Source organism: Schistocerca serialis, chromosome 7, assembly GCF_023864345.2.
Source record: "Schistocerca serialis cubense isolate TAMUIC-IGC-003099 chromosome 7, iqSchSeri2.2, whole genome shotgun sequence".
Taxonomy (NCBI): domain Eukaryota; kingdom Metazoa; phylum Arthropoda; class Insecta; order Orthoptera; family Acrididae; genus Schistocerca; species Schistocerca serialis.
Genome location: NC_064644.1, coordinates 580,765,597 through 580,788,368, shown reverse-complemented (window position 1 = coordinate 580,788,368; position 22,772 = coordinate 580,765,597). Strand labels below are relative to the sequence as shown.

At 45.5% G+C, this 22,772-nt stretch overlaps 1 protein-coding gene across 1 annotated transcript in view; it reads left to right on the top strand.

The window, feature by feature from the left end:
• The window catches only part of LOC126413265 (zinc finger protein 358-like), a 526,926-nt gene that overhangs the window by 428,014 nt on the left and 76,140 nt on the right, over nucleotides 1-22,772 (top strand). Inside the window, exon 4 of the mRNA XM_050083167.1 lies at nucleotides 1,974-2,144. Within this exon, the coding sequence (XP_049939124.1) occupies nucleotides 1,974-2,144 (171 nt within the window). The remainder of the gene's footprint in view (nucleotides 1-1,973; nucleotides 2,145-22,772) is intronic.

Sequence of the window (22,772 nt, the reverse complement as noted above, 5' to 3'; positions counted from 1 at the left end):
CTTGTCACTAATAAAAATTTCGGTATTTCAATGTAATTGGAGTTGGAAGGAGATCAGTTTGGTGACGTGTCGATTTGCGCGGCAACCGCGTGCCACTATGGCCAGATATGCACACCACAGAACAGTCGAACCTTTGTAATGTAAATTTACTACACGAAGTTCGATTTACATTTATTCAACGGAACGCAAAATTATTTGTTACATTGTATCTAATACAAATATGGTACGCCGTTACCAAACTTAAATGTTCGCTGACAACGATTCGGAGTTTGACAAACAGCTAAGCAGGTAGTAAAATTAATAATAGCAGACCATCAGCAGTGGAAATCGTAGTATATCGTCATTTACTTGGCTCGGTTATGATTCTTTTATTCAGTTCCTGCTGTCGTCAGTGCGACTCATCCGGATCCCCAAACGATTAACTTTCAGAAGAATGCTATATCGTGAAATTTACCAGTTCTTAAAGAAAGATAAAAGTAATTTTAACTTCAATCTACTCCCTCCTCTGTTTCATCGTATGAGATACAGAACACCCCCAGAATTCCTTACCTTTGGCTCCTTATGATATTACGTAAATTAGATTTAGCCAGCTGACAGACTTTCTTTGGTGTTTTGATACGAAATGGTTTTCGGGTGTACGAAGTCTGAAGATATAGTTGGACTTGGGAATCTTCTGTGATGTTCCTTTTCTAGTTTTCCAACAGATTACTGTGAAGTGTTTTCACCGTCATGGGCTCCTTTGCTGGGAATTTGGGCTGGATGTAATAGAACTCGATGAAAAAATATTTTTAGATGAAACAGTTCACTTGGAATATGTTGCACATTAATGGGAGACGGCATATTGTTCGGCGCTATTTCGTTTAACAAGTGAACTCCTATACTGTTGGGTGACCTCCTCCTCATTTGTACATGTTACAAACATATAATGCTCGTGACGTATTTTGGGCAACAATTAGTTTAATCCTCCACCTGTTATGGAGTCTGCTAGCGTATAAAATTTAACTTTAAAATTATACGGTTTTCCGTTTAAAGCTTCTACGATTTGTAGAGGGGAGTGAGTACATAATAGACAGAAGAGCCATGTGCCTAATATCATGTAGGGCCCCCGAGAGCAAGTGGTTAAGAGAAGAGCGTCGGCCCCTGCATTGTACGTGGTGAGATGTGATGCCTGAAATTGGATACTCTCGGCACACTCCTGACACTGTGGATCTCAGAATGTTGTATTTCCTAAGGATTATAGAAATGGAGTGTCCCATGCGTCTAGCTCCAATTACATTCTCTATTCAAAGTCCTTTAATAACTGTGGTGTGGCCATAATCACATCGTAAATATTTTCACATGAGAGCTCCGCGAATACATTATCCTTTTATATTTTGTGTACGCGAAACTACTGCCATCTTGTTACGTAAATATTGAGATCCAACTTCAGTGTATATTAGCCAGATATTGATGATGGTTGGTTGGTTGATTCGGGAAGGGGAGCCGGCCGAGGTGGCCGATTGGTTCTAGGCGCTACAGTCTGGAACCGCGCAACCGCTACTGTCGCAGGTTCGAATCCTGCCTCGGGCATGGCTGTGTGTGATATCCTTAGGTTATTTAGGTTTAAGTAGTTATAAGTTATAGGGGACTGATGACCTCAGAAGTTAAGTCCCATAGTGCTCAGAGCCATTTTGAACCGGGGAAGGGGACGAAACAGCGAGGTCATCGGTCCCATCGGATAAGGAAGGATGGGAAAGAGTGGCAGTTGTGCCCTTTCAAAGGAACCATCCCAGAATTTGTTGGAAGCGATTTAGGGAAATCATTTAAAACCTTAATTAGGATGGCCGGACACGGGTTTGGACCGTCCATGCTGATGATCAGAGTTGTCTGTGTGTGTGTGTGTGTGTGTGTGTGTGTGTGTGTGTGTGTGTTAGTGTGATTGTGTGGTATCTTACTGCTTGTGATATAATGGGGTATGCATGTGTGTGCTGCAGATGGGTGGTAACCGGCTGCTGGTGCGGTGGGAGCGGCACGAATCGGGCGTGCTGGCGCACCTGCGGCGCCTGCTGGCGGCTGAGGCGTTCGTCGACGTCACGCTCTGCTGCCAGGGCCACCGCCTGCGCGCTCACCGCGTGCTGCTCTCTGCCTGCAGCCCCTACCTGCAGGTCAGTGCTCTCTCTGTCTCCTTGTCTCTGTACACACTACTCTTGTGGACTTCCTCTGTAATGACACTTGACTATGTGATTTTATCTAGCTCACTACACAATAAATCAAACTACAGCTAGCTTCTTATTTACTCATTCAAACGTATACGTAATTCCTAACTATATGACGTACGTACGTTACTGTCATCCATCAGTTCTCTCTGACAACATGTCTGAAAAGATTCATTGCTGGTCAACACGAGGACGACTCTGTGCACGTACTGATGCGGCCGCACACTTTGGACATCGTAGCGCCTACTGCATCGGCATCCCACTTTACATCGAACCATCACGGGATGCCTGCTTCACAGTATGTTTATTCAACAGGAATACTACGTCGTCTGTATTATCAAAACAAACACTTACCGGCGGCCACAACACAACACACGACCAGGTCTCCACCAACGTGCTCCAGGGACCTCTACCCGCTCGCGGAGTCTGCAGAACAGCTTCCCCAGAGGTCGTAGCTAACCTAGGAACTACTTCGCTACGCCGGGCACGTGATCGCAAATAGTTCCGGCAGATACATCCGCCAACGGGCTTTAGAAGGCGACGCACTGGCGGCAAAAGGGAGTTCGATGCACCGCTCGGAAGAATACAGAGCCTTCGCCCCGACAGCCACGGCCAGACGCCTCTTCCAGCTGGCCGAACTCTTGGTATAGTCGACGAAACTCTTGACGTTGTAGACCTGTTTGTGTTCGCTCGCCGTGAAGACTAGGGGCTTTATTGTTATTATTATTATTATTTGTTATTTTGTATTTGTATCGATCAGCAGTTGGGGCCGAGTCGGTTGTTCTTTTGGATATTGTATTATTGTTTCGTTTTGGAGAGTCCAACAAATTGTTTTCGGACTTGTTTTCCGCATTTCTATTCTGCTAGTGCAGATACTTCACATACTATAGCAAGAAGAACGCATGATTAGATTTGCAGGTATAGCGCAAGCATAAACACTGCCATTCCTTTCACAGATGCGGCAATCGAGACTGATCTACTGCGGATTCGTGCCCTGCTAAAGGCTTTATGAGATTCTGTGTAGAGGGTTGGAGAGCAGCACACTGCTCTAACAGTCGTTACCGATTTAGCAGGCCTGGGGCCTCTTCTCAGTTGGCATTATAAGGTCGATGCACTCCGGTCCAGTCCACCTCCTATTCCTTGCACTATTGGGAATCGAACCTGCCAGGTATTCAGCTGTGATGACCATTCAGCTACAGAGGCGAAGCAAATTTACAGGTGATTTTCGGGGTATAAAGAGCGTTAAATTTGGTTCACAGAAACCCCACATGTAATGGCATCAATAACTGTAACCCAGTTGGGTATGAGAGGAACTGAGCTCAGATTTCAGAAACGCTGAAATTATTAAATGCTGTGTCAACTCTATGGCAAAGTTAATCATTGGAATTGCTTGGCAAGTGATGGCAGCTCAGTCTCCATGGAAAGAGCTGAACAGGTTTTTTTGAATGGCCGAGAGGCTGGACAGTGAGCTGCCCAAGGCAGTAGTCAAACACCTTCCGTATCGAGACAGGCCAGGACAGCATGGACAAAAAGCTGTCTTGAAACATAACATCATGGAAACGTCAAAGATAGGACAAGACAGCTGGTCTTAAAACGTTACAAATACATTGGCATATACGCACGCTGTCAAGCAACATTGCTCGCCGAGACTTGGATGACGCACAGAGAGAACTGTTGCATTGTTGTACAAAAGGTAGATGAAAAAAGTGTGCGATGAGATGAACATAAATGACACTTTTAATCAAAGACAGTAATTAGAGTGCCGGGTGGTGTGCCGGAGTGGTTCTAGGCGCTTCAGTCTGGAACCGCGCGACCGCTACGGTCGCAGGTTCGAATCCTGCCTCGGACATGGATGTGTTTGATGTTCTTAGGTTAGTCAGGTTTAAGCAGTTCTAAGTCCTAGGGGACTGATGACCTCAGATGTTAAGTCCCATAGTGCTCAGAGCCATTTGAACCACCTGGTTGTCACAATATATGAGACTGGTTCACAACAGGGTGTGTGATCGCCACAGATAGCAATGCCTGCTCCGCAACGTGTTCCCATGCTGGCCACGAGCTGGTGAGGTCTTCTTGTGGCAGGACATTATATTTCTCCAAGAGAGGGGTGGTCGTCGGTGCATGTGGGCGTGCCGCATTATATCTCCAGAGCGCGTCCTACACGTGTTTGATGAAATTTTAAACGGGGGAATGGGCAATCCTTTCCCTTCCCCAAATGTACTCTCTTCCAAGAGCTCCTCCAGCGGCGCTGTTCTGTTCGGTTGCACACTGTCAACCGTAAGAAGGAAATCAGGGTCCAATGAACCCCTAAAAACATTCACTTCGTGAAGGAATACTTGGTGTCACAACGATGTTTGTGTATTAATGTATGGTATTCAAGGATTTAGAGGTCAGTGCTCCCATTCAACATTACGCTTCATGACGCCATAACTCCTGGACCGCCAGAAACATCTTGTTCGATAATGCTGGACGTACGCTCACATGGCAAGAGGTGGTAACAAGCAATGTATACGGGAACATTTTCGAACGTCTTGTTGCTCCAGGCGTTATTGCATATGGAGCCATGATGTGGCATGGGCTTACTGATTTCTAAATCTTTGAACATGGAATGCTGACCCGTCAACGTTATTATGATATTATGCTGTTTCCCTATGGGAATCTTTTCAGGGGTGCATTCGGTACCAACTTCATTTTTGTGGACGACACTGCGTGACCGTATCGAGCAGTGCTGTTGGGGGAGCTCTTGGAGCGAGGAGTTACTGCCTATTCCGGTGATTTATATCCCATGGAGCACGTTTGGGGCTTCTATGGGAAGACATCTTAGAACTCGTCTACATACACTGACGACTGACGACCATCCAGCAGCTGTAAACCGCTCTGGTGGAGCAACGGATAGTACTGCCGCAAAAATTTCTTACCAGCCACTTGGCAGCATGAGAGCACGATGCACAGCATGAATAGCAGCCCGTGGTGTAATGTCCAGGGACCACGTCGCGTGGCGGTGGCTTCAGTGTAATTATTGTCTTTATACACTCCTGGAAATGGAAAAAAGAACACATTGACACCGGTGTGTCAGACCCACCATACTTGCTCCGGACACTGCGAGAGGGCTGTACAAGCAATGATCACACGCACGGCACAGCGGACACACCAGGAACCGCGGTGTTGGCCGTCGAATGGCGCTAGCTGCGAAGCATTTGTGCACCGCCGCCGTCAGTGTCAGCCATTTTGCAGTGGCATACGGAGCTCCATCGCAGTCTTTAACACTTGTAGCATGCCGCGACAGCGTGGACGTGAACCGTATGTGCAGTTGACGGACTTTGAGCGAGGGCGTATAGTGGGCATGCGAGAGGCCGGGTGGACGTACCGCCGAATTGCTCAACACGTGGGGCGTGAGGTCTCCACAGTACATCGATGTTGTCGCCAGTGGTCGGCGGAAGGTCCAAGTGCCCGTCGACCAGGGACCGGACCGCAGCGACGCACGGATGCACGCCTAGACCGTAGGATCCTACGCAGTGCCGTAGGGGACCACACCGCCACTTCCCAGCAAATTAGGGACACTGTTGCTCCTGGGGTATCGGCGAGGACCATTCGCAACCGTCTCCATGAAGCTGGGCTACGGTCCCGCACACCGTTAGGCCGTCTTCCGCTCACGCCCCAACATCGTGCAGCCCGCCTCCAGTGGTGTCGCGACAGGCGTGAATGGAGGGACGAATGGAGACGTGTCGTCTTCAGCGATGAGAGTCGCTTCTGCCTTGGTGCCAATGATGGTCGTATGCGTGTTTGGCGCCGTGCAGGTGAGCGCCACAATCAGGACTGCATACGACCGAGACACACAGGACCAACACCTGGCATCATGGTGTGGGGAGCGATCTCCTACACTGGCCGTACACCACTGGTGATCGTCGAGGGGACACTGAATAGTGCACGGTACATCCAAACCGTCATCGAACCCATCGTTCTACCATTCCTAGACCGGCAAGGGAACTTGCTGTTCCAACGGGACAATGCACGTCCGCATGTATCCCGTGCCACCCAACGTGCTCTAGAAGGTGTAAGTCAACTACCCTGGCCAGCAAGATCTCCGGATCTGTCCCCCATTGAGCATGTTTGGGACTGGATGAAGCGTCGTCTCACGCGGTCTGCACGTCCAGCACGAACGCTGGTCCAACTGAAGCGCCAGGTGGAAATGGCATGGCAAGCCTTTCCACAGGACTACATCCAGCATCTCTACGATCGTCTCCATGGGAGAATAGCAGCCTGCATTGCTGCGAAAGGTGGATATACACTGTACTACTGCCGACATTGTGCATGCTCTGTTGCCTGTGTCTATGTGCCTGTGGATCTGTCAGTGTGATCATGTGATGTATCTGACCCCAGGAATGTGCCAATAAAGTTTCCCCTTCCTGGGACAATGAATTCACGGTGTTCTTATTTCAATTTCCAGGAGTGTACATTAATATCTTACTGTGTAGTTGGGATTTTCCCGAGGCAGCTTAGCAAGGAAGTAGATGGACATTTGTCGCTGTAACGCCGGTTGTGGTTAACTGAAACATGAAGTTTATGTCAGCCTGATCCTTGCAGATGTAATTTTAGTTCATTGCAGGGATTTGTAAAAAATATAAAAAATAACGGAGGAAATTCTCGATAGTCGAAGAAATAGCCATTTTGGGACCCCTTTTTGTTGGCTGAAAAAATACTAAATATCACCATAAAAATCGCCTATGATGAACAGAAGAGGATTCACTTTGCTTCAACAGAGACGAAAAATCATTAAATTCGGGCAAAAATTGTAGGGTGGGTGGAGACAATCAAGCCTGAAAACATGGTTTTGAGAAAAACACTTTTAATGTTTGGCAAATACTTTTCATACAAAAAAAGGGACAAAGCTTGAATCTTACGGAATATCATCGGAGCCTGGTCCATAATAACTTTCGTCCTGCATAGTGGATGGCCGCTTTCAGCTACGTCGACCTGTTTAGCCCTCATTTTTCCTCCTCAAAGCCCTTTTCGAGGATCGCGGCTGGCGTCTCTGTCTTCAGATAATCGGCGTAGTTCATCACCGATTTTGATTTGTAGGGCATTTGCCACGTGCATTATTGCAGTATGGCCTACATTGAATAGACTTATGGTCAAATCTGAAGCAATGTTAACAATTTCGCTTCTGCCGGATATTATTTTTGGAGCCTGACTCCAAATGAGGCTATTGAACCTTTCGTTCGCATTGTGAGTAAAACCGGCCAAACAACGCTCCTGCAAATCAGGTTTAGTCAGACCTGTACAAATATGAATGATGGCACGGATAACGATTTATGACAACCGGCTTTCTAACCACGAAGCGTGCGGCGCACACTCGGTTTGAAACGCTCACACAATCGTGACATCTTGGAGTTCGCGCATAATACTTTGGGGAACAATTCTTCAATGTATATACATTCGAATACCATAATAAAAAAAATGGTGTCCCTTCGACCATCACCCTGTCGTTCTATCTATTTAAAAAAACAAGAAAACCAAAAGAAGTTTACAGTGCTCCGCGTGCAGACAGCACTGAATGATCTCGAATTCCCACGCAACTCTCAATGTGAAATACGATTTCTGAATGATAAAACCGTTGTGCAGAACTTTCGCAGAACAAGAACCGATTAATGCTTTAAACAACTCACTTAACACAGCACCACGTTTCGACGGAGCACGTTGTCATCTGAGACAGTACTACGAAGGATGTACAATTAAATACAAGAATGGACGACGAAACTTTCAGTTTCTATTCTTAATCCAAACAAACATCCGTTTAGCCAGTCTTTTAGCACTATCTTGATGTGGAAGGGAAAGGTTAAAAAGAGATTACAATGGTTGATGGAGGGGAATAATTTTCTACCTAAGCTCCAGTTTGGATGTCGGAAGTAATATTGTCTCCACGGTGTATTTATAGGAATAGGAGCAGATGTTCATAACAACGATTACACACGTTTGCTTAAATCATGAAAAGTTCTTAACTCACCTGTTCTGAATACGACTAAACAAACACCAACTACAATTTCTACCACGAAGAAAAGAAGTGAACCATTTACTATTTTCTTATACTAGACACAAGATGCAGTAAAATATCTTTTATGCAAGCATCGATTATGGCAAAAGTTCATCTTCTGCCATCGAATAAAGTGTTTCTATCAATACAAAAGAGTAAATATAGTCAAATGTATTCAGAAATTTAAATGCACTAGCGGAAAAAAGTCGCAACACCTAAAAATAATTTGTGTACAGCAAAGAAATTTCGTGTATACCTTTCTATAGGTAACATATCTTAGTGATTAACTTTGCAAGGTCACACGTTCATGTAAGCACGAGACAAACCATTCCTGTCTATTGAGGTTGAATTTCAGTGTGATAGTGAAGTTGTCTGGTCACGCATAATTGGTCTAGGTGAAACCGAGTTAATGGTTGAATGTTTTTACCGACTTATTCCGCTGTGACAGTTGTAGAGCCATTCTGAAAAAGTATACGGTCAGTTGTGCATAAATACGCTTGATTGTGCAAAACCAGTTGGTAGTGATTTTGACCTACTGAATGCAGACTGGGATGTTCATGGATTCATTGCAGGTGGTACAGACAGACAGTCTTGTGAAGTACTTTTGAACCCGTTTTTGGAAAACAGTTTTGAGCAGCTGGCTCGGCAACCCATACGCAATGGAAATACCTTGTACCTTGTAGCAACAAACAGGTCAGACCTTATCAAAAATGGCTCTGAGCACTATGGGACTCAACTGCTGAGGTCATTAGTCCCCTAGAACTTAGAACTAGTTAAACCTAACTAACCTAAGGACATTACAAACATCCATGCCCGAGGCAGGATTCGAACCTGCGACCGTAGCGGTCTTGCGGTTCCAGACTGCAGCGCCTTCAACCGCACGGCCACTTCGGCCGGCTCAGACCTTATCGATGGCGTCAGTATAGAGACGGAGATCAGTGATCATGATATCATCATAACGGCTATGGTTATCGAAATCAGTCAAGAGGGCTAGGAGATGGTTTTGCTAAAAAGAGCAGATTAACAGTTGTTAGCATCTCACATACACAGTCAACTGCACACATTTAGTTTCAGAATAACGGATCTAGAGGAATTACGGACAAAGTTTAAACAGACTGTAAATTGTTCTCGGGAAAAGTATGTGCTTAATAGGTGGATTAAGGACTGAAAAGACTCATCATTGTTTAATAATGAAATACGGAGAATGCTGAGGAAGCAAAGGCTGTAGCACTCTCGGCTCAAAAGAGGACCTGTAAATGACGACAGAAAAATATTAGTAGATTCGTGTGTTTGTGAAAACAGCTGTGCGCGAAGCATACCACATCTACCTCCGTCATTCCTTGGCTAATGATCTGTGGGAAAACCCGAAAAAATTCTGGTCTCGTGTATAACTGCTAAACGGGTCTAAGGCTACCATCCAGTCACTCATTAATCAGTCTGTTTTTGTAGTAAAAGATAGCAAAAGGAAGGCCGAAGTTTTGAATTCCACGTTTAAGAAACCGTTCACGCAGGAGAATCTTACAAACGTACCGCCGTTTGACCATTGCACAGAGTCCCGTATGGATGACATAGTAATAAGTAACCCTGGCCTAGGGAAACAACTGAAAGAGTTGAAAATAGATAACTCTCCAGATCCGGATGGAATCCCAATTCGTATTTACAAAGAGTAAGCTACGTCATTGGTCACTTATTTAGATTGCGTTTATCGCGAATCTCTCCACCAGCGCAAAGAGCCAAGCGACTGGAAAAAGGGTGAAACATCAGACCCGCTAAATTACAAACCGATGTCTTTAACGTCGGTTTGCTGCAGAATTCTAGAGCATATTCTGAGTTCTAATACTGTAAATTTCCTAGAGACCGAAAAGCACATGTCCACGTATCAGCACGGCTTTAGACAGTATCGATCATGCGAAACCCAGCTTGCTTGCTCCTCACATGGTATACTGCAAACTATGGATGAAGGGAGACAGGTAGATTCCATATTTCTAGATTTCCGAAAAGCATTCGATACGGAACCCCCCTGCAGATTGTTAACGAAGGTACGGTCTTGCGGAATCGGCTCCCAGATAACTGAGTGGCTCGAAGACTTCTTAAGCCATAGAACCTGGTGTCTTGTCCTCGACAGGAAATGTTCGTCGGAGGCAGGGGTGCCCCATGGCCTTTGCTATTTTCTTTATATATAAATGGTCTGACGGACAGTGTGGGGAGCAATCCGCAGTTGTTCGCTGATGATGCTGTGGGGTACGGGAAAGTATCGAAGATCAGTGAAGATACAAGATGATCTAGACAAAATCTCTAGTCAGTGTGATGAATGGAAGCTGGCTCTAAATGAAGAAAATTGTAAGTTAATGAGGATGAGTAGGAAAAATAAACCCCTAATGTTCGAATACAGCATAAGTAGTTTCCTGCTTCATACAATCTCGTCGTTTAAATATCGGGGCGTATCGATGCGAAGCGATATGAAGTGGAACGGCCACCTGAGGATAGTCGTAGGGAAAGAGGACGGTCGACTTCTCTTTGTCGGGAGAATTTTAGGAAAGTGTGATTCAGCTGTAAATGAGACCACATATAGGACACTAGGTCGACCTGTTCCAGAGTACTACTCGGGTGTTTGGGATCCGCCCCAGGTCAGATTGAAAGAAAACATCGTTGCAGTTCAGAGGCGAGCTGCTAGCTTCATCATAATATAAGTGTTACGGCTATGTTTCGTGAACTCAAGTAGCAATCCCTGGAAGGGAGAAGATACTGATTTCGAAGAACACAACTGGGAAGGTTTAGAGAACCGGCCTTTGAAGCTGAATGCAGAACAATCCTACTGCAGCCAGCGTATATTTCGCATGTGGACCACGAAAATGAGAAAGGAGAAATTATGGTTCATGTGGAGACATACAGACATTCTTTTATCCCTATCTCCGACTGGAATAGGAAAGGAAACGACTGGTAACGACACAGCGCACCCTCCGCCATGCACCATGCGGTGGCTTGAGGAGCATACACAATGACTATTCAGACACTCCATATTAGGGGCATTGTGCTGCCACCTACTGCCTGGCACTCCTTATCAGCAATCTCATTAGTCATTAGACATCGTGAGACAGCGGAATGGGGCGCTCCACGGAACTCACGGACTTCCACTGTGGTTAGGTGATTGGGTGTCACTTGTGTCATCCTTCTGTAAGCGAGATTTCCACATTCCTAAACATCCCTAGTCCCACTGTTTCCGATGTGACAGTGAAGTGTACGCGCGAAGGGACACGTACAGCACAATAGCGTACAGGCCGACCTCGTCTGTTGACTGACAGAGACCGCCGGCGCCGGCCTCTGTGGCCGAGCGGTTCTAGGCGCTTCAGTCTGGACCCTGCTGCTGCTACGGTCCCAGGTTCGAATCCTGCCTCGGGCATGGATGTGTGTGATGTCCTTAGGTTAGTTAGGTTTAAGTAGTTCTAAGTTCTAGGGGACTGATGACCTTAGATGTTAAGTACCGTAGTGCTTAGAGCCATTTGAGACCGTCGGCAGTTGAAGGAGGTCGTAATGTCTAATAGGCAGACATCTATGCAGACCACCCCAGAGGCATTCCAGACTGCATCAGCATCCACTGCAAGTACTATGGCAGTTAGGCGGGAGGTGAGAAAACTTGGATTTCATGGTCGAGCGGCTGCTCATAAGCCACCCATCACCTCGGTAACTGCCAAACGACGCTTCGCTTGGTGTAAGGAGCGTAAACATTGACTTGAACAGTGGAAAAACGTTGTGTGGAGTGACTAATCAGGGTACAAAATGTGGCGATCCGATGGCAGGGTGTGGATATGGCGAATGCCCCGTGAACGTCATCTGACAGCGTGTGACGTGCAAGCAGCAAAATTCGGAGCCTCTTGTTGTTTTGCGTGGGACTATCACAGCACAGGCCTACATTGATGTTTTAAGCACCTTCTTGCTTCCCACCGTTGAAGAGCAATTCGGGGATGGTGACTGCATTCTTCAACACGATCGAGCACCTGTTCATAATTCACGGCCTGTAGCGGAGTGATTCCACGACAGTAACGCCACTGTAACGGACTGGCCTGCATAGAGTCCTGACCTGAATCCTATAGAACACCTTTGGGATGTTTTGGAACGCCGACTTCGTGCCAGGCTTCACCGACCGATATCTACACCTCTCCTCAGTGCAACACGCAGCACTCCGTGAAGAATGGGCTGCCATTCCCCAAGAAACCTTTCAGCACCTGATTGAACGTATGCCTGCGAGAGTGGAAGCTGTCATCAAGGCTAAGGGTGGGTCAACACCACATTGAATTCCAGCGTTACCGATGGAGGGTTCCACGAACTTGTAAGTCATTTTAAGCCAGGTGTCCGGATAATTTTGGTCACAGAGTGTATATGTTGATGTGGAAATGTGACATGCTGACACATTAACAACCAGTGTAATAGCCGGAATGTTGAATACAAGCATGCAATTGTGCAAGCACTGGGTTGCGTCGGATGCCAGTTTGTGGCCTGGAGTTCCATGCCTGTTGTACTTGGTTGGTCAATAGAGGGGTGGTAAGCGCTCGCTGTGGATAACACTGGAGTTGTCATCCAGTGACGTCCTATATGTGCTCGATTCGCGACTTTTCTGATGATCGAGCACGAGCTGGACATGGTATCATGTCGACACTCTGTGGAGCACGTTGGGTAACAACAGTGGTATGTGAACGAGCGCTGTTCTGTTGGATAACATCCCCTGGAATGCTGTTCATGAATGGCAACGCCATCGGTCAAATCACCAGATTGCGTACTACAGTCACGGTTGGTGGGTTGACCACAAGTGTGCTCCTGCTGTCACAAGGAAACGCAGCTCAGACCATAACTCCAGGTGTAGATTCAGTGTGTCTAGTGGCGAGAAAGGTTGGTTGTAAGCCCTAAACTGGCCTCCTCCTAACCAAGCCATCTTAGAACCCTCTTACAACAGAAAACACAACAGACTTCCACCTTGCCATACAATATGCCCTCGCTTGACCATACTGGATCAGCAAATGGTGATAGTTCGGGGTCAGTGGAATACACGCTGCAGAGCATCTGGCTCGGAGCTGTTCTTGAAGTAACCGGTTTGCAACAATTCCTTGTCTCACTGTGGTGACAACTGCCGGTCAAACTGCAGCTGTAGATGCAGTACGATGTGCCAGAGTCGTAGGCCGGACACGACACTCAGTAGCACCACGTCTCCGTCTGGAGCAGGGTCTAGCGAGCGAGTGAGCGAGCGTACACTCTCGTGACCACCTCTGACAGCAGTCGTGTTCAGTGGGTACATTGCTGTCAATTACATCTGCAATATCGGAGAAAGGACATGCACCATCTTGTAGCCTTGTTACACAGCCTCGTTAAAAGTCAGTGAAGTGTTTAGAGCGGCGCATTTGTCGCCTTTCGTGACTAACATCAACTCACCAGTCCAATCTCAAAGGTAACTCACGCTCACGACCATTACAGCGTTAAAGCAAACCTGATTTGCGTACCTGTGCTACTAACACCACTCTAGCGCGACTGGCCAGAGACCTGAATACACATCATCTAACAGATGCACAAATACGTCTAGCAACATTAATTTATGTGCTGCGATGTTTTTTCTCCGTCTGTGTGTGTGTGTGTGTGTGTGTGTGTGCGTGTGTAATATGGCTGTCTGGGTACATCGTGTACATGATTTGTGGACATTCTGCATGGTGCTGTGTTTTTCACTATGGTGATGTAATTGCTTGTAAGTAGTTTCTCATCGTGACACCCACCATTCATTTATTCGTAGTCTACTTCTTTTAAGTAGCAATTAACAAAGGGCACAACAGGATAACTATTAAGAATTATGCTACGTAAACGTAATGGATGACATATGGCGATGGCAAAACGCGAGTAAAGGAGGCAAAAGGAAAATAATGTAGACTGCATAATACCTACATACCTTGTGCGACTGCACTGAAATTCTAATCATTTACATGTCCGAATGTTTCATTTCAGTTTAATGTTTGTTGCATGTCACCTTCATGATAATGCAATTCTGGAAGCCAGCAGAATAATTACGAAAGACCTCATAATCCGCAAGGCGGCTTGCGAAATGAAAACGAGACAGGTAGGAATAAAAGTAAGTAAACAGTTTGTTATTTCAAAAGTAACCACTATAACTGTTACTGTATTTATACGACTGTGAGACAAGACGGTCAGTGCCTTCATCTAAAAGTGATTGCGATTTTCTACACAATCATGATTGTACTCACGAGCGTAACTCTTCGCTCGACGCAAAAATAAAATCTCTTACACTTCAGTGCTCCAAAAATATTTAAATCAAATGGGGAACCATCAAGACTGTGCAGAGGATGCGTAACAGCTTTCCTTTGAAACCTGTACAGCGTAGTCGAAACAACCTTGGCAACATGTGTGTGATCACTCCCCAGCAAGAATGATGCCGTCACCACACTAGCAGGTCGGTGAGCAGGCCTGATTCACATCACGAGTAACCCACCGTCACAGAGAATCGGATGGTTCGCTGTATCAGCATCGGTATGCCGGGAGACCTCGTAGCCGCTGTCATTGTGGCCTTATGGGATGGAATGGGTAGGACGTGCAAAACCAGTGCGTTATGTCAGCGCCTGACTCACTGGACATTCCACCGCCGAGTTGGTACAGGGACTCGACGTATGACGTGGGTCTGTGCCAACGGTGTACCGTAGGATACCTCGTGTCGTGGTAAACACCTGCTTCCAGCGTCAACTGCCGTGCGCAAGGAGAAAGGAGATCACTTGTCAGTTGGGTAATGGCGAGCAACAAGCAGTGAGTAGATAAATCATCGTCTTGCTATGGGGTACAGAAGTAACCACTGCCTCACACATGTGTTCCAAAATTAGTGTGACCTAGGGATACACGATATTTATGTAGCTATCCAATTAACACTCTTACTAAGGCGCACGATGAAGCATATAACACATTCCCTGCTGGATCTTATTCAAGTTGTAATAGGGCATATTCATTGGCAGAAGGCTGCATTTTCACCATTAACTTTTTCAGGGAGAGAAAAGCAAAATCTTTCATTTCATCGCGTTTTTGGATAACAGTGAAAAAACTATTTAATATTTTTAACAGTGCTTAGCGTCTTCCTGTACAAAAGCTAAGTCATCAGAGCACAGTTCGATGTAGGACTCATCACTAAAGACTGTTCTATTTATATCAATCAGATTGCAAGCGGAAGACGTGAGTGAGGGCGCCCCAGACAGTCGTTTGTTACAAACCTGCCTGTTGCTCGCCATACGGCTCAACAATCAGGAGTGATGGTGTGCAGAAGCCATTCTGTGTTTACATTTCAGCAAGATAGTGCCCGACTGCAAACGGAGAGTTGTTACTGCTAAACGTTGTGCTTGCCAAAAATTACCGTGGACCAGACCTCTCCCCAAATGAGAACTCTTGGAGCATAGTGGCGGGGTCATCCAACCATCTCGACCTTTGAATTACAGGCCATTATCCAAATTTTCAACATCTGGATGACGGCGATGGCCCATAGTTCAATGGCCAAAACCGCTCAGAAGTTAACATCGGCTGCCATCAACACTGATTTTAAATAATTTTATCACAATACGATCGCTGTTCTCCGACAACGTTACATGTGAAAACAATGACTTGTCCACAGTCTTCTCAACTGAATCATGCTCACAGTATTGTCTAAAGAAACATTTTAAGGATTAAGCAGTTCAGTTGTACTCTACTTGCTCACATTGCACACAACCACGATCCTGTGTGCCATCAATAAAAATCAGGACTTGTCACACGCAACCATACACTTTCATGCAGCATGTTGTTGCCAGCAGTTAGATACAATGCACCACTTTTACGCCAAATGGTGTATTAAATCAACTATAAAACCACCAGCTTGCAATTGTCATCTGCAAAACAACTTAGGTACTATGTCACTTCATATGCCGAACGGGTTTTCTCTGTTTCGTCTCGAATTGCTTGTAAAAGACACAAACCTCTCAACCAACCCACTCAGTTGCACACTGTGCAGACTGCAGTGACTCACAAATGATAGTAACTGAGCACTCTGCTTCACGAGATCCTCGCTGAAGGCTCTGCCAACACTCTCTTTCTGGCTACTCCAACACCTTTGGCTCTCCACAGGTTGACACATTGGCCAGCACACCAAACCAGCCCCTGGCGACGTGTCACGGGCTGGTCCATCGTGTCCACTGTGGTCACAGCACTCGCCTCTGAAAAGTGGGCTGGTTCCTTTTGCTGCAGCTGCCTGACCTCGATGCCTACTGTTCTTGCCACCTGCTTGACCACAGCAGGGCTTGCAGCAAACAGGTGTCCATGACGTCCACCTGCTGATGTCTTCAGCGTGACACGCTGTTCGGAATGACTCTCTAAAACCACGAAAATTATCCGTGCTGTTGAACACAGCACAGCCTGCTCCCTTCTTGCCGCTTTTGACACTCATGCCTGCTTCCCCACCAACAAACAAGGGTGACACGCACGAGGTCCACAATAAAATAACAAGAACGTACTAAGACGATCTTAATCACGCTTGGCTACAGTGTACCATGCCACCATATAACTTTACACAGTCAGTCACGTTTAAAAAAACACATCAGGTCCGCAGTTAGTCAACTTTGAAACAGAATACAACAAATCACTGCTGGGTCAATGCATGCCAATGTGACACAAAAAGTACCTTACGAGATCTTAGCTCCTGGTGCTGACCATCAGGGAGGAACTCCCGACCAGAGACCTGGGGAACCTTGCACAATAGCACCAAATACTGCACCACCATATGTGAAAGGAACCCTGTTGAAATTGTAACCAAGTCAGGTCGCACAAGCCGTCGTATATGGAAGGCGTATTAACTCCCTCCAAATAAGAGCCACTATGCTGGTCCACTACACAAAGGACAAAGCTGATCATTCCGACTACAATACAACATAATAGCAAAACACTTACTCCATAGACCAAGCCAGACCTGACCCAGGAATATCACTCATCTTCCAGAAAAGAGAAATTGTAAAACAACTCTGCCTGAAGGATGACCAGTCGAAAAAGACTACAAATCATTTCCAAGCACTCTTCCACCATCAACTGCACTGGCTCAAACAGGACCTACTGAAGTTGAATGGGTATCTCTGACACCATGCTGACAGGGGCCAACCCATGGACAGCCACCAGCCACGACGGCTACTTCCTGTGCAGCCAGCACCGCCTCCCATCCTCCTAGCACAAGCATGCATCTCTGAAGGCATTGAAAAGAGAAGATACAAACAGTGCATACATACAGACATTGTAAGCAAAATGATCTATTGATGCCTCACTGGGCTAAAAGGACTATGTGATATTTGTCTCCCATTACAGGAATCACGAAATGTGCGAGTGTAAGGATTGCGGATTCCGTGACATATGGAAGTTAGGACTGCTCATGGAAACGAGTTCGATTAGCCAAAGACGTTAAGGCTAATGGCCACGATAAGTGGAAACTCGGGTTCAAGCTAGTGTTTCTCAAAAAGCAAATCAGTTTCGTAATATTCGCTAAAAGCATTATACCCCCTTAATCAGTATAATTGCAACATTGTTCTTGACATGAATACGGCGATGAAGAACTTGTTCTTTCACTTACTTAAGTATTACTCTTCAGGTCTGTGGGGAACGAACACAAGTGGGCGAACATATCAGAAAAACGAATCAGTCTCGAGTACGGAAGTTTGAATTTCGGAACTCATGCAGTACCTTGTTCATTCGAAAGGCCGCCGCAGGGCTTTCGTAAAACAAAGAGGATCAGTGGCACGTCGCATGTTGGGATACCCTATTGTCCCACGAGGCATATTGAGAGTCCATATGGACTGAGGGCCTAAGGGGTCAATACGCTATCGCCATGTCCTCCAGTAAACTGTTGGCCATTAATATTGCAACGCTGTAGAGATTCTGAGTAACTTGGCATTAAACGTTCTGCATGCTGAGGGATGTAAAAGATTAGCATTTCAGAATAACACCACAAAAGAAGGTTGGACGATATCATCTACATTGTGTATTCAAGAAAATGTTATGCAGCAGGTTTTTCATATAGAAATTCTACTTAAATATTGACTGCACGTGAGACGACGACACAGGATGAGCATAATGCCTTTCCCTGATTACACAGGTTTATTTCTAAGGAATATGCAGCATACAGCTGTGCTGTTTGTTGCAAACGGTAGCTTAAGTCATTAACTTATATGGATAGATTTCTGCATGTGCTCACGGGCGGAGTTTCAGCCAGACGGTGTAACGCCCCACTGGTGGTTACTTTTTACTCAGTTCTTGAATGATAGCCTTCCAGAAAGATGCGTCGGTAGAGAGCGCAATATCATGGCTAACATGTTCACCTAAACTCAAACTCTCATGACCTTTCTGTGGTGTTACGTCAAGGATAAAGTGATTTGGTCACCGGTTTATGATGCGCAAACTCTTGTGACATAAATAGGGCATGTTTTAGAGGCATTGATGGAAGGAAAGTGGGCAGAGATGTGGAGAGAAGTAGGGCATCACCACTACGTTCTACAAACAATAAGCGGTCTTTGGTAGAGATACATACTTTATTTCTTACACACACACACACACACACACACACACACACACACACACACACACACACACATATACATATACATACATATATATATATATATATATATATATATATATATATATATATGTATATGTTGTGTCTAGACAAGACAGCCTAGAGACAATGAGAGGAAGCGGAAAGGCACGCGCTAAGCTAAAGCAGGATGGCGTGAGGTCTGAAACAGGATACGTAATGAATGCTATAAAGAAAAGTACGTAGCTTCTGGAATACTTAACTTTAATCCATCCTTGTGGTACATCTGGAGATTGTGGCGATACAAGTGAACTCTGTAGATACCTGCAATGTTACTAATGGCGCCTTGCTAGATCGTAGCCATTGACTTAGCTGAAGGCTATTCTAACTATCTGCTCTGCAAATGAGCGAGGCTTCGTCAGTGTGCATCGCTAGCTACGTCGTCCGTACAACTGGGGCGAGTGCTATCCCGTATTTCGAGACCTGCCTTGTGGTGGCGCTCGGTCTGCGATCCCTGACAGTGGCGACACGCGGGTCCGACATGTACTAATGGACCGCGGCCGATTTGAAGGCTACCACCTAGCAAGTGTGGTGTCTGGCGGTGACACCATATATATATATATATATATATATATATATATATATATATATATATACGAGGGGCGTTCAGAAAGTAAGCTCCGATCGGTCGCGAAATGGAAACGACTATGAAAATCCGATAAAGCTTTGCACAGATGTGTTGGGTAGTGTCTCTAGTATAACCCCAGTTAGCACCACGTCGCTCTCATTTCTGAGCTCGCAGTGAGTGCGTAAAGATGTCTAGAAAATAGTGTCTGCCGCCAAGTACGAGGGCTGGTGAGAAATTTCGCCTGAAGCTATGCAGCTAACATTACATAACTGTCGTGCTGTTTCTTCTTCAAGACAATTCTCAGCCGTATTCTGCAGGGGCAATGAAGATGCTCCTGCATCGTTTGCAAATGGAAATGTGAGATTACCCACAATACAGTCCGCAATTGTCTCCCCCTGAGGTTCATCTCTGGTCACATGACGACAGCTGTGGTAATGTCTGAATGCGTATGTGTGGGTATGTGTACGAAGACAACATTTTGACACAGACAACGAGGTGTAGGCCAGCGTGGAGAATTGGCAGAAAGCACTGGCGGCTGCCTTCTATGATGAGGCTATTGAAAAGTTGGTACAACGCTATGACAAAAGTCTAAGTCAGAACGGCGACTACGTAGAGAAGTAGCTGAAAGGTGTAGCTAATTGTTACAAGTAAAACATCTCTGATGTTCACTGTGGTTTCAATTTGGCAATCAATCGGAGCTTACTTTCTGAACAGGCCTCGTATATATATATATATATATATATATATATATATATATATATATATATATATATATATAAGCTACTATCATATACTGTGCTATTCTTGCGTCTGTGCCCTATCTTTGAATGAAGATCTGTCATTACATACACATGAGATTACCTTAGGAAGAAAAACGGGCACTTAGTTAATATAATAATTAACAAATTACGAGGACACGCAGAAAAGCAATGCCTCCTATTTTGTAGCTGAAAACTCTTAAATCTCTTTAAACAAAAGAAAAATTTTTAACATTTTACATCTTTATTCTACATTTCCACATATTTATATTTCTCAACATAGTCATCCTGGCAACGAAAACATTTCTCCCAACGAGAGACCTGCTTGCTGATATGATGACTGTAGAATGTTTTACTTTGTTGATGAAGCCACGGCCTCATCTCTGATTGGACCACTTTATCGCTATCAAAATGAAGTCCTCGAAAATTTTCTTCATGTTTTGATGACAGATGAAAATCGGATGAGGCCAAGTTGGAGTTATATGGGAGTTGACGGATGACAGTGAACCCACGGCCTCGGATTGTTAAAGATGTCGTAGCACTCGTGTGTGATCCGGCATTGACATGCCGAATGAGACGGCGCTCCATGAGTGGATGAACTATTTGAAACTCGATTACAGGACGCTGTTTCTCTCGCAACGACATACGTATTTACGTCACACACCATAATCTTATACGATGCTGTTCGGAGCTCTCTAGCGGCAGGTGGCTGCAAATATATAGATATGAAGCATAAGGATGTAGAATGTTAGTAAAATCTTCTATAAAATCTTTCAGTCTTCACATTAAAAATTCGGAGGCATTACTATTCAGTGCCCCCTCGTGTAAGGAGGAAAAAACAGCCAGAATTGGCAGCTTTGTGTACTTCACTTTATGTCGTAGACATCTAACAAGAGTGTGTACGTGAAAGAAGTAACATGTCGTTGTTACATATTAATCTAGGTATTGCAATTTTAGTGCCATCTGTGGATTCCAGCTATGAGCAGAGATAGCGCCAGGGTGTAACAGTAGACGTATTACCATGCCAAGACGAATTCGTACACATACCCACACATACGCATTCAGACATTACCACAGCTGTCGTCGTCTGCATCGATAGTTTACATCCACATATCTACTCTGACAAGCACCCAGCTACGGTGTAAGTTGTTGGTATTATTACAGGGTGTGTAGTGCCGTTTCGAGCTGTGTATTTGAGTATCGATTCTACCACAATCGCAATCTAGCGAACCGGGATCTGCGTTATAATGCTCCTACCTATACTTTCACTTCTATGCCCTGTTGCACAACGAGTGACTGGGCATTCTGCATATAGCAGGTACACAACATCAGCAGGAATTGCTAAAACGTCAGAGTCGCCAACACATCCCAGTCAGGAATAAATGAAGTCAGCAAAACTCTAATCAATATTGCTATAATAATTCAACATTTACAACACAATACTGAACTTTTTTCATGAAGCACACTAATCATTCACCCTAAAGCAGCTGTGCCACGAACTGATCCATGAGAGGGAGACACAGCAACAATCGAGCAAGGTAAGGGATACACAAAATCTCACCAATGTTGTGCATCAGTGCATTCAGACCTGTCTATTGAGGTTGGTGCGTCATGACGGTCCAAGAAAAAATGTTGTTTTATTATCTCTGTCCTCTCTAGGCAGGTTAGTTTGTGTCAGCCAATCAGAATTAGACACTTTACTCCATGTACTTTAGTGTTCAATATAGTTTTTATATTAATTGCACCACTAATCGGGCTAGGAGCTCGTCAGCCAGACTCACGGGCCTGAGTGCACATTGTACTAGTCCTTACACGAAGGAAGGTACGAGGAATCGATCCCGGGTCCCCTGGCAGTCAGCAGCGCTGTCACCTCAGTTACTAAAGCGGATAACCGCTTCTGAACCATATTGATATTTTACTACATCTGTAATTCGTTTAGCATAACTGATTGGCTCAAATGGCTCTGAGCACTATGGGACTCAACTGCTGTGGTCATAATTCCCCTAGAACTTACAACTACTTAAACCTAACTAACCTAAGGACAGCACACAACACCCAGCCATCACGAGGCCTGCCCCGCCGGGAATCGAACCCGGGAACCCGGGCGTGGGAAGCGAGAACGCTACCGCACGACCACGAGATGCGGGCAGCATAACTGATGCAACAGTTATAGAATCTGACCGAAAGTATTAGGACACGTACGTGTAACGCAGAACTGGTTACGAGGCTTCAGGAGACGTGGGCCTGACAAAGTGAAAAAAGGCGGGGATTGTGTCGTTGTAGAGAAACAGTAATAGCAGAACGGGCCCATCTGTATAGCTCAGTGAGTTCGAACATGGAGGCTCCGCTGGGTGACATCTGAGTAACAGATCCAACAGTGATGTATCAGCCCTTCGAACGCTGCCCAAATCAACCCTTGTTGATGTGAGTGTGAAGTGCAAACGCGAAGGAACGACTACAGATAAAGAATCACCAAGCACAATTCATGCACTAACAGAGACATTCGAGGATTGTAGAGGGTGAGTGTAAAGAATATTTTGTAACCAGTGAAAGCAATCGCCTAAGAGTCGCAAAATGCTACCAGCAG